Source organism: Tiliqua scincoides, chromosome 7 (genome assembly GCF_035046505.1).
Source record: "Tiliqua scincoides isolate rTilSci1 chromosome 7, rTilSci1.hap2, whole genome shotgun sequence".
In the NCBI taxonomy this organism is placed as follows: domain Eukaryota; kingdom Metazoa; phylum Chordata; class Lepidosauria; order Squamata; family Scincidae; genus Tiliqua; species Tiliqua scincoides.
The window spans coordinates 44,575,453-44,587,667 of NC_089827.1; the positions used below are offsets into that span (position 1 = coordinate 44,575,453).

The 12,215-nt window shown below is 45.4% G+C and overlaps 1 protein-coding gene across 8 annotated transcripts in view; it reads left to right on the plus strand.

Annotated features, from left to right (window-relative positions):
- The first annotated feature begins 4,373 nt into the window (after positions 1-4,373).
- The window catches only part of BICD1 (BICD cargo adaptor 1), a 147,927-nt gene continuing 140,085 nt past the window's right edge, over positions 4,374-12,215 (plus strand). For 7 of the 8 annotated variants that reach the window (XM_066634528.1, XM_066634532.1, XM_066634530.1 and 4 more), the window contains exons 1-2: positions 4,374-4,490; positions 4,838-5,430. In XM_066634528.1, the coding sequence (XP_066490625.1) occupies positions 5,218-5,430 (213 nt within the window). In that variant the 5' untranslated portion in view covers positions 4,374-4,490; positions 4,838-5,217. Of the gene's footprint in view, positions 4,558-4,837; positions 5,431-12,215 lie in introns of all 8 variants that reach the window. The other variant, XM_066634529.1, reaches the window with a different exon arrangement.

Sequence of the window (12,215 nt, forward strand, 5' to 3'; positions counted from 1 at the left end):
TCTTTTGCCTGGGGATAAGTTCTCACTGCCCTGTTGGGTCTGCTACTCAGTCCTACACCAGCACTTTAGCTGGCGCAAGTTTGAGTGGACCCAGGAAGAGGGATCAAGGCCAGGAAGGGGAAAAGGATATCAGTGGTACTGCTGTCTTCCTCCCCCTCCCTGCTCTGTTGGGACTCATTGCCCCTTCTAATCTTACGGTATTCTCTACAGCTGCAAATAAGCTGCAAGCATTATTTACCCTCTATATGGAGTGATCCCAGTATTCCAAGTCTTGTGTTGTGTTCTTTTGCGCAGACAGTTTAAAGAAGTGAAAACACTAAAATGTTTCTGTCAGTGGCAAAAATGGTATTCTGAGGCTGCAATCCTAATCACATTTTCCTGAGAGTAAGTCCCATTGAACAAAATAGAACTTGCTTCTGAGTAGACCTGGTTAGGATTGTGCCCTGAGTGAGGCTTCTTCATCTGAGTGAGGCTTCTTAGTTTCCCAGACAGACTTTACAAAATCAGAGCTCCTAATACAGTTTCTTCTGTGATTGGCCAGGCCATCATTCCATAGCAACCTGCAAAACAGCAAGTGAACTTGTTAGGTTATATTCTCCATGCCACTGAGCAAAGTGATGGAATGAATAGCTTCAGCTTCTATTTTTAACAACACAGTCAGTAGCATGCCTGCTGCTGAATATGCCTGAAAAAACAAAAGGCTGAAGGCAGCATCATAATTTTTCCATTTAACTTCACAGTGCAGGAGGAGCCTGAATGTGCAGCAAAAAGATGATGGCAGATACATGTCAGGTTTGTTGAGGTATTTGGGTTTATGTGCAACTAAGTGTAAAGCATGCATAATGAAAAGTGGACATCATGAACAGAGGCTTCTGGATGAGGTAATACAGTGTACCTCTCAAAAAGGATTTGAGTTTGTATATGTGGCATGGTATCTTAAGAAGAGGTAGCTATAATGCTGTTGGAACCCCAGAGAAAGTCATCAAGGGCTGGAGTCAGATTATCAGGTTCCCCCCCCCCCTTTTCCAGGGTCAAAAGCAATCAGAACAAGGGGTTTGCATGTCACTCACTCTTGCTTCTGCAAACAAGGTTTGCATGTTTTTGTGTTAAAAATAGAACAAAACCCAACCCTGCAAAACTTGGAGTACCAGAAGCATCAGTGGGCCAAGTGAAATGTACAAGCACCCTTGGGGAAACAAAACCTTTCTCAAACTCAACCACATCACGTTCTTTTCTCTTTAAAATGATTTTGACATTTTGACAATCAAATGTGCCTATATCTCTTGATTTTCATGTGTCCCTTAAGGAATAACTAAATATACCGAATTCTGGAAAACATTATGTAAGAATTGCCTGCTTAGTTCCTATCACCATATGAAATTCAGCTCCACCCCAGCCTCATTACTTCTGGATAGTACCCCCCTTTAGGACATTGCTCCTTTAGGACAGTACTGACCGTGGAAGCCATAGCAGACTGAATGCGCTTTCTGTGCAATTCTTGAATACACCAGCCCTGTCTAGGTTGAGGCTCTATGGCTCATGAGCTCCAGGGCCCACAGTCCCCAGTTCTTTTCTTGTTTACTTTCTTCTTCCCCATAGTGCATAACCTGTCTTTCTGTCTCTGTGAGTGGATGCATATATGGGTGTACCTATCTGCTTGTGAGAAAATGGTTATGTGTGATTCATAAAGTGGTATGGACAAAGAAACTATGATAGAATTGCCAGTGTCACACATGGGCTGGGAGTTGTACCTCAGGACGCTTGATGGAATTGCTGGAGATGCTGGATAGAACTCTTAGGCCCAAATCCTAACAAATTTTCCAGCACTGGCATAGCTGTGCCAATGGGACGTGTGCTGCATCCTGCAGTTAGGTGGCACTCACAGAAGCCTCCTCAAAGTAAGGGAATGTTTGTTCCCTTACCTCAGCTACATTGCCCTTACCTCGGTGCTGGAAAGTGGGTTAGGATTATACCCTTAAACTTGCATAATGTGGTAAAGATGACACTTGGCTTAGCCACCGCAGCTGTCATCTGCAAAAAATGGGTACATTCAGTGGCATAGCTTATGCAAGTGTAGCCTGGTGTGAGTGCAAAATGATGCCCCAGAAGTGATGTCACTTCTAGAAGCAGCAGCATAGCTAAGGCATCTGTTACCTGGGGTCAAAGAAGATTTTGTAGCCCATCTCCATGATGTATTCAAATTTAATTTACTAAGTAAGAGCCCAACTGGCTCTGTGCTGCTGACCACAGTTGCAAACATGCCATAAGGCATGTTTGTGGGGCTCACCGCCGGGCTCCCGCTAGTGTTAGCCCAGTGCTGGGCTAGTGCCAGCCGGTGACCCAGGTTCCACAGCTCGGCAGTCTCCTGGACTGCCAGGCTGTGGAACGGGAGGCGGGGGCCTGGATGGGGGGAGGCATTCCGGGGAGGGGGGAGGCTGGCGGGACGGGGAGGAGGCATGACGAGGGGCGGGCAGGAGGCGTGCCGGGGGGCGGGTGGGAGGAGGATCTGCACAGCGGAGCTCCGCAGGATCCAGGGTGCTCGTCAAGGGCTGCGCGCCCTACACGAGCGCCTTTACCACCGAAAAGGTTGGCAGTAAAGTGAGTAGCCCCATTGTGGGGCTGCTTACCTTACTCGGGGGAAGGGGATGAATGTCCCCTTCTCCCAAGGCGCAGGATTCGGCAGCAGCCCTTTTTGGGGCCACCGAGCCTGGGCGCTCCGGGCAGCTCAGGACTGGGCTGTAAGTAAGCAAGCAAGCAAATAGATGAAAACATAAAAGTTGTCTGGTTAATTAGCCATAACTTTTGATAGACTACAGATATTCCAGTGTGGTTTGTTTCATTGCATTCAGTATTGAATTACCTTTCCAATGATATAACATGATAGTATTATTCCTACATACCAAGGTTTTCACAATTTTGACCACTAGTGTCAAGCTCAGCTTGTTGCCTCCACTAAAACTTGTTGCCTGGTTCAGTTGCTAAGCCCTACACTCCCTAACGATGCCACTGGCCATACAGTGAAAGCAGATTTACTTGGTTCAGTACCAGCCCTTGAAGGAACAATATTATTATAGGTATTAATACTGATGCTATCAGAAGAGAAATTGACAGTATGTGTAAATATTTATTTTAGATTTATTTTATTTATTTATTTGAAAAATTATTTGAAAATTTTTTGAACTGTTTTAGATTGGGACAGGAAACCACCATCTTATTCCTTTTCCTATGCAAGCTGCTTTAAGAATGTTATTTTTTTTTAACAGCAAAGTGGTATCTAAGTATTTTAAAGCAAGAAGTCAGGATACATCATAAATATGTACATAAAAGTGTGTGATGCTTAAGTACTGAAATGCGGATTCACCTGAAAGCCACAGGTATGTCCTGGAATTTAATAATTCCAATGGGTGTGGGGGCTAGGCTACCTACAGTTATTCAGGACCCATTGACCCATATGTAGCAAAAGTTGCGTACAAAACACACGTTATATGCCACAAAATGGACAGTTGTGGTTCTAACGCTTGATCTGATGGGCTATGTTATAGTCATCTTGCTGAAGGTAAGGAAGTCAGGTCAGTACGTAGGTAGGTGATTACCTGTGGGACCCCCATGTATACCATCTTAGCTCCCTGATGGGGGAAAAAAGGTATGTACAAAAGCTGTGTACAAAACACATACATGTGTCACAAAATGGACAGTTGTTGTCCTAAGGCCTGGTCTGAGGAGACATGTTACAGTCACATTGCTGAAGATGAGGAAGTCAGGTCAATACATAGATAGGTATGTGGCACCACTATAAGTTCCCTGATGGGGGAAAAAGGGTGCAATATTAAGAAATAGCCCCTCTGACATCCCTGTTGGAAAAACAAGTCTTGTGTGAAGTCAGGGTGACCAGATGTCCTCTTTTCCCAGGACATGTCCTCTTTTCAAGCCTCATATCCTGGAAAAGAACCTAAATGTCCTCCTTTTCCCTGTGAGCACGTCCTGGCAGGAAGCGCATAGCCTTCTTAATTAACAAATTGTATGTAATATAGTTTTAAATTTAATAATGAGTAATCTAATGTTTAAATCAACCACGTGAAATCCCTATGCAAGGGCTTTAAGCTTTGATTTTCTCCTGCCGTCCTACATTTTCCTTGGCTGTCCTACATTTTGGGGTGCCTGGTCCTCTTTGGTGGTGATGCCATGTGCTGTGGTGGGCCCTGTTGATGTGCCCCTGGTGCTCAGAGCAGACTCCTGGATTATGACATCACCTGCCTGGGAGGCAGCCCTGCCACTGAGTTTCGCCTGAAGAGGCTGGCCTTACAGCTTCCCAGCAGTGTTGCCCGGCTGGCAGCAGGTCGCGGGGCTGCCTCCACCACCGCACTGCCCGCAGGGGGGACGACGACTGGCCAGCCTGAGACTGAAGCTTGAGGCCTCTGGGAAGGAAGGGACGTCCGCTGGGCGGAGAAACAGGCCTGGAAGGACGTCCTTGCAGCAGCAGCAGGACGCAGGTGGGGAGCGCAGCCAGCCAGCGCCTTCTGGGGCGTCGCTTCCCTCAGCCTCCCGGGGAAGAGGCAGGTGGGGTGGGGTGGGGTGGGGTGGAGGTGCCACTGCCCAGCTCGCCCCCTCCCTCCGTGCAGGAGGGCGGGAAGGGAGAGCGGTGCTCCTTCTTGGCAGCTGAGGGGAGGGCTGTGGAGGAGGGAGGGAGCTGCTGCCCTGCTCTGGTCACCCCTGGAGCTGCCCCCTCGCCCCTTCCTTCCTGTCTTCCAGGGGGGCTGCCTGGGAGCCCCCCCCCTGCAGCAGCAGCAGCAGCAGCAGCATCCTCGGTGGCTCATTCCTCCCTCCCTCTCCCTTCCAGGCTGAGGGGAGCAGGTGGAGAGACTGCGGTGGAGAGACAGCCCTGGAGACATGGCGGACCGGCGCCTCTGAGCAAGCTGCGCGGGGAACCAGAGGGGGCAGCCAGCCAGCCACCCCCTGCCTCCTCCTCGTCGCCCAGCGCCAACCAGAGGACAAATGGTGCAGCAGCCTGGCAGGGCGCGCGCCTCCCTTCTGCCTGCGCCCTGCTGGCGCATCCCTCTGGTGCTGCTGCAGCTGATGTAGCCGCCTGGGAGCATCCCTGGGAGCAGAAGCAAGCCTGCCTGCCTCCGATCGCCCCCACCCCCTTCTCTCTCTCTCTCTCTCTCTCTCTCTCTCTCTCTCTGCTTGCTCTCGCCCCCCCACGCCCCCACCCCCAAGGCTATGGCTGCAGAAGAGGTCTTGGAGACGGTGGACCATTACAAATGCGAGATTGAACGGCTGACCAGAGAGCTGACCGAGACCACCCACGAGAAGATCCAGGCAGCTGAATATGGGCTGGTGGTCCTGGAGGAGAAGCTCACCCTCAAGCAGCAGTACGATGAGCTGGAGGCCGAATATGAGGTCCTGAAACAGGAGCTGGAGCAGCTCAGGGAGGTGAGCCCGCCTGCAAAATGGGCTGTTACAGTGTTGCAGGGCAAGGACTGTAACAGCTCTCCTTTCCCCATCTCCCTCCCTCCCCCCATCTCCTGCCTGCCACCTTCCTTCTTCTTTCTCCTTGCCTTTCACTGCATGCCCTCTGCATTCAGGGGGACCAAAAAAAAAAAAAAAGCCTCAAGGCCTCCAGTGATGTCCTTGTACTGCTAAGAGTGACAAGAGATGGGAACCCAATCCTTGCATGGTATAGGCCAAGTGCAGTTCTTCTCCCGGAAATTGGTTTGTCTGAGGCAGAAATTGTGCAGCGTGATTTATCGCAGGATTCAGGGATCGGCAGCATCGACCCCAGAAGATGCTTATGAATAGATTATGGATGCGATATTTTAAACCTCCTGATTACAATTCCACCAACACACAGCCCCCATTGCAGCCACTTGAATAGAGAGGTGCACCTTCCAGCTTTCAGATAATTGATGTAAACACAGTTATTTATTTGGCTTGGTTTTTTTAATCCAGAAAGTGATATTTAAAGAGGTGTGAAAAATATAAGCGTAGAACATTCTTGACTCGTTTTATAACGTTACTGTATGAACTTCAGCAAATAATCAATGCTGTATATGTTGAAACATGTTGAGATTACAGTATCTCTATACCTATTTTTCCTGTTAGCTCAGTCCACCATATTTTCAGCTTAATCAATTTTGGTTCCAGCCTAGAAAGATGCATGTCACCTGGGGCCACCAAGTTTGTCTGACATGGGAAATTTGTTCATAATTTTTTTAATTGCATACCATTAACATTGATATCCAAATGTTGCATGTCATTGAGTTATCAGTTTATGTTTCTGAAGAAGAGAAACAAAGAAAAGTTTTTATTATGATAATGCATAACCCCAGTGCAGGGGCATATATGTAGACAGTAGTATCCTATTTGTCAAATTCTGAAATATGTTGATTTTACAGCCTAACATAATAATTTATATATAAATTAACAAATTTAACAAAACATTTTCTTAAGAGAAATAGAGCAGGCAAAATATAAAGGACACAATCCAGTGGAAACTGCCTTTGAAAGACCATTGATTTCAATGGGGCAGTTAGGTATAAGCTTACATTACTCCCATTGAAATAAATGAGGTTTCAAAGTGCTTAATTTCTGCTGAATCATCCCCAAGATGAATTTTCTACACATAGTTATTTTCCTTATTTTGTAAAATGGTGCTGCTAAGTATAACTTGGTATAAACAAAAATGTACTGTATTGTACAGAATTTGCTTTTTATTTCCTGAGGCCCTTCCACAAAATGTAATAAGTGCAGTTTGTATTTGCTTTGTGACACTGAGCTATAGGTGTCACATTTTGTTTACTCCTACACATTCAATCACATTTTGTTTACTCCTAGAAATATACCTACCAAAATATGACATAAATATATGTCCAAACACTGAAATATAAATAGAGCTGAATTGCAATTTAAAATAAGTAAAAATTTTATGTAATAGAAAGGAATGATCGTATAAAACGATGGCAGGAGCAGGCCCAGTAGCCCAAGTGAGAGTAAAGCATTCTGAGAAGCACTTGGTAGATATGCTCTGGAGAGTCCTGGCTCTGATGTCAAATATGGAATTGAGAGAGAAGCCAGTTAAGATCCAGTCCAGTGAAAAATGTTTAAGAACCTAAGACCAGCCTGGGTAGTGAAGTTTGATGCACAGATAATAAAGCATAATAAATTAGTAACTGCATGTATGTGTCATTCTAAGAAGATGCAAAGAACAGTATATTTGATAGAGATTGTATAACTGGGGTCTGATAGTAATATACAACCAGGAATGACGTTTTTAGGGCATGTCTGCACTATAGACTTGTCATTGCTTCCTTCCTGGGAACGCTGGGAACAGTAGTTCTGTGATGCTCTCTTGCAGTTAATTCTCAGCATTCTCACAAAACTAGAGTTCTCAGGCTGAAATCCTATACACACTTTCTTGGAAGTAAGCCCCATTAAACATAATGGGACTTATTTCTGAGTCAAGAAGCATGGGATTGTGCTGTCAGTGTTTCTTGGGGGAACTCATGGCAATCACATCAGTTTCAAAACTGTAGATGGGGCTTCAACTTTTAAATTGATTTATCAATTGGTTGATAGAGTAATTCCCAGATTAATTGTAAAGTTGATTAAAAGAATTAAAGATTATCTAAGCAAATACTTGAAAAAGCAGTGGATGGTAGACACCATCCTAGAAGAGAAATTCTTCTTCCTCTTTCATAGCAGTTCCTCTTCTAGGATATTGATTGGGTTCAGACATCATGTGAAACTATGATTTGTACTATAAAGAACCCACACCATGATTTGAGCTTCCAAGCATGCAACAGAGAAACCATGGTTTAGTGCTGTTTATTTCCTTTTGTTTCCCAACTACTTAGGGCTAAACTTCCCAAGTTGACTCCTGTCTCTAAGACCCCACAATGTCTTGAAGTGGAGCAACTTCCTTTTCCATGGTGCAGCAGTTTTTTGGAGTTGGAGCAATGGCCCTAACTGTAGTTTGTTAGTCACCTGTAAATTCAGGCATAATGGCAAGCCTCAGTCAACACACCTGCAAACCAGCTTCAGACCATAATTTCAGACCCTGATTTGTTAGCCCAAACAAACCATGGTAGATAGACAGACTCCATTTGCTTAGTGTACCAAACCAGGGCTTCATTGCATCTGAACCCAGCCAGTGCCTGCTATCACATGTGATGATGATATGCATCATCTTAAAAAAAATACAAAAAACAATTTTCTTCAGAACTGTTGCTTTTCATGACATGAAGATCTATGCAGGTTTAACCAAACAATCAATTAATTAGAGCTCATGTGACTAATCACATTCTGTATGATTTTTTAAATCAGGGAACAACTCAAGTCTGTTTACAACCAGAAATTGATTTTGTGCCATCAATTGTAGAACAAGTCACACAAAGAACTACATTGGTTGGAGTGTCATCAGGAGGACTGAACTGAACATTTGTTAGCCTTATCAGAATTTGAAAATCTTGTAGGTAGATCTTGTATAGCTTTTATGCTGAAGAGGTTTCTTTAAGTTTCTTTGGAAGTGACTCTGGGCACAATGCTAACCCACTTTCCAGCACTCTCATAAGGATAATACAGCTCCTAGGTAAGGAAACAAGCATTCCCTTACTTTGAGGAGGCCTCCATGAGTGCCCCCCAATTGCAGGATGCAGTATACATCCCATTGGCACTGCTATGCCAGTGCTGGAAAGTTGGTTAGGATTTGGGCCTAAGTTCACTTCCAGTATTAGGGCTGTCAAGTCTTTTTGTTTTTGTTTAACAGATGAATATTAGCTAGAAATTCAAGAGTTGCAGTGCTCTCAAAAGTGGAGGTGCAGTGATGGGTACATCTTCATATATTGAAATTCTTCCTGTTTACACATCTATTAATGGCACAGAAGTCTGATCAGGAAAAGGTCATGTACTCCTTTGCAGCTTGCAAGTGTAATTGGTGAAAACCTTCTACAGGAGGTGGTTCATTTCAGAGTTGTTACTCCTCACCTACCTAAATGTCTACAATGGAGTAGAGAGAGGTCGTCCAGAGCTTTTGTAAATTTACTTCGTATAGCTACAGAGTCAATGTATTGTTGTTTCTTTTCATTCTCCAAATAATATAGATCAGCGGCCTCCAAAATGGAGAACACTGAACATCCACAAAGGGTTCCCCGGCATGGACAGGGCTTACTGTTCTTCCAGGGATCTTCTGCAAAGCACCTCTGTGCTCCCTCAGTCTTTGCCGTGTCCAGCCACTTTTGCCCAGAAATCCGGACACAAAGCCTTCTGGGGTGTCGGAAGCTGGAAGTGGCTGGATGTGGCGAAGTCTGGGGGCACATGGAGGCGCTTTGTGGAGGCTCCCCCTGTGGAACTGTAAGTGTCGTGCATGCAGGGGAGGTCTTAGACAGGGCACCTGATCAGACCCACAGGCCAGAGTCTGGAGAGCCCTGATATAGATTATGCTTACATAATGACTACATACATGCTTAGGCTCTTGGGTATTCCCTAAAAATGTTGGTGTGAAGGGCTTACATAGAGAAGGGCTTTCCTAAAAATGTGAAGGGCTTCCATCCATAGAGCAGCCATAGTTACATCTACATCTTATTCAGAATTATGTTATTCAGAATTAATTCAAATATTCAGTGGCTGTAATCACCTCAGTGAAATGCTATGGTGGCCATCATTGATCAGAGATCGCCTTCTCCCTTCCTCACCCTTTATTCGGATAGTTCAAAGGCTTCAGAATAAGAACCACTATCATAAGTCACAGTACATAACAATATAGGTACTGCTGAGATGGAGGACTGTCAGTGCAAAGTAGGAAACAATTGTCCTGTTTCCTTACTTGCTGTTTTATGCTATGTGGTATTAAAGGCAAATTATACCTTTGAAATACAGCCTATGGTACTGGTTTTGTTTTGGTTCTGGTTTTGGCTGTTGGTACTAAAAGCCTGTCATTAGGCACTGATTGGTATGTGCTGGAGAAAAACAAATGGGGTGATCAGTGGCCCCGTAAAGAATTTGGGATTCAGTAAACAGGAAAAGCTTGATCTCTGCTGCTTTGGCTTAAGCACGTTCTCTGAGAAGAAGTGAAGAATTGTTTACTTTTACGTTATCAAAGAATTGGGCCAATTAGTATGACAGTGAAAGACAGGTGCCGTTTTACTGATTTTAGGGTTTTCAGTGTTGATTTAATGTGTAATAAAAAAGAGTTGCCGTTTCAGGGAGGACTGAATAAGATGTTGTTAAAACCAGTGCAAGTACTTGGGGAACTGATAATAATATATCAGGAATCAGGTCCTTCTAAAAGGAATATTGTATTGTCCAGGGACAGACTTACCGCCTCAGGAAACAGCCTGCCCTGCTAGTCTAGGTCCAGGTGCATGCCAGGTGGGGCTGGGAAGACTTTTGGTGCAAGGTATGGGCTGTCGGCTGGTTGAGCAGAGCATGCCTACCTACGCGGCAAACCAACCCATGTGGCAAATATCTGCAGAGCCTTCCTGTCCCCTGGAACAGTAGGATCCAGAGGGTAGTCAGGCAAGGAGGGTGAACCAGGAAGGGGGGAGGGACCAGCCAAGGACAGGAGAGTGGGCCAGGGATGAGAAGGGGCTGGCGGAGGGGTGAAGGTAGACTAAAAGAGAGATGCTAGATTCCTGAGAGACTGGGGAAGGCCCCAAGTAGGGTTGTGCTGTCAACCCCCTCCCTGCTTTTTGCTCTTACGCCTTCCTCTTAGGGAGGAAGAGTCCAAGAGGAACAGGCCAAGGGTGTGGCCCAGGAAGCCCTGTGTTGGCTATTGAGCCTTTGCCAGTGGGGACTCTACTGGCAGGCAGGAGTGTAAGCCCACCTTGCCCCCAGACATATATAATAATGTCCCACTTTATTGTCTTTCCATTGGCCTTTTCTTCTACTTTATTATCATCAGAAAACCAAGAGGCAAGGGATGGTGTTTTGGTAACTTATAATGTTTTAAAAATATTTATTTAGGTTCTTATATTGACAGATGCAAGCATGTTTTACAGATTACGTGAATGAAACCTTTCAACAACTTACACTGCAGTCTTGTACACCCTAATCTGGAGTAAGCCCCATTAAATACTATGAGACTTACAGTATTTCTGAGTATAGGATTGTGGTATCGCTATCTTTTCTTCTCAGATGCCCTTTCCATCTAGGGACTGCATAGAGAAAGCACTCTATTTTCAAGCGAGACGTTTGTGCCTTTGTGACATCAGCAGTCATTATGCCAGCCATGTGTCCCGGAATGCCTGGCAACTGACACACTCCCACACACCTCGCTAAGGAAAGAAGTAGAGGAGGCCCATGTTTAGCATGCCTGGAAACAAAGGTTCACAAGTAGTGTGAGCTTTTGAGTTGAAAAGCAGCTACTCTAGAACATGAATGAGTTGGGGAAGCAGAGATGTATTATCCAGTGTGGGGATAATGTAAAGCAGGGGTGTCCAAAGTTTTTGGCAGGAGGGCCACATCATTTCTCTGATGCTGTGTTGGGGGCTGGGGAAAAAAAGAATTAATTTGCATTTAAAATTTGAATAAATTTACATAAATGAATATATTAAAGATGAACTTATATGAATGAATGAAGGACTAGCAATAGATCAAGGCCTATAAAAGGCCTTGTACAAAGCAAAGCTGACCTTTCTTTCACTGCCACTGCTGCGTCACAGATGAAAAACAGCAAGCAGTGGAGGGAGCCCTCATCCCACAGCTCATGCAAGAACTCAAACAGTTGCTCTCACGCTGAGAGCAGTTGTGTCAGGCCAGTGTGGGCTCCAACAAATCTCCGGAGGGCCAGAGGCTCATTGGAGACTGGGGGGCCGCATTAAGAGGCCTTGAGGGCCGCAAGTGGCCCCAGGGCCGGGGTTTGGGCACCCCTGGTGTAAAGCAACAGAAACCAAATAACTGAAACTGACTAAAGAAACTGATGGAGGCTGAGAACAGCATTGGTGGGGGAATTATCAAGGGGACACTGTCATGATAACAAGCAAAGGCAGGCAGGTTAGCTGTGATAGAGGGGAATGAGGAGGAGGAGTCTGAGAGCCCAATCCTATGCCTGTCTACTCATAAGTAAGTCCCATTATAGTCAATGGAGCTTATTCCTAGGAAAGTGTGGATAGGACTGCAGCCTGAATGAGTTGAAGCGCAGCTGGCCAAGCTTGCTATTCTGGCAAAGGTATTCAGTTGAGACTCCAAAGTTCTGGAATGGGGCACAGAACCAGGGCTGACCC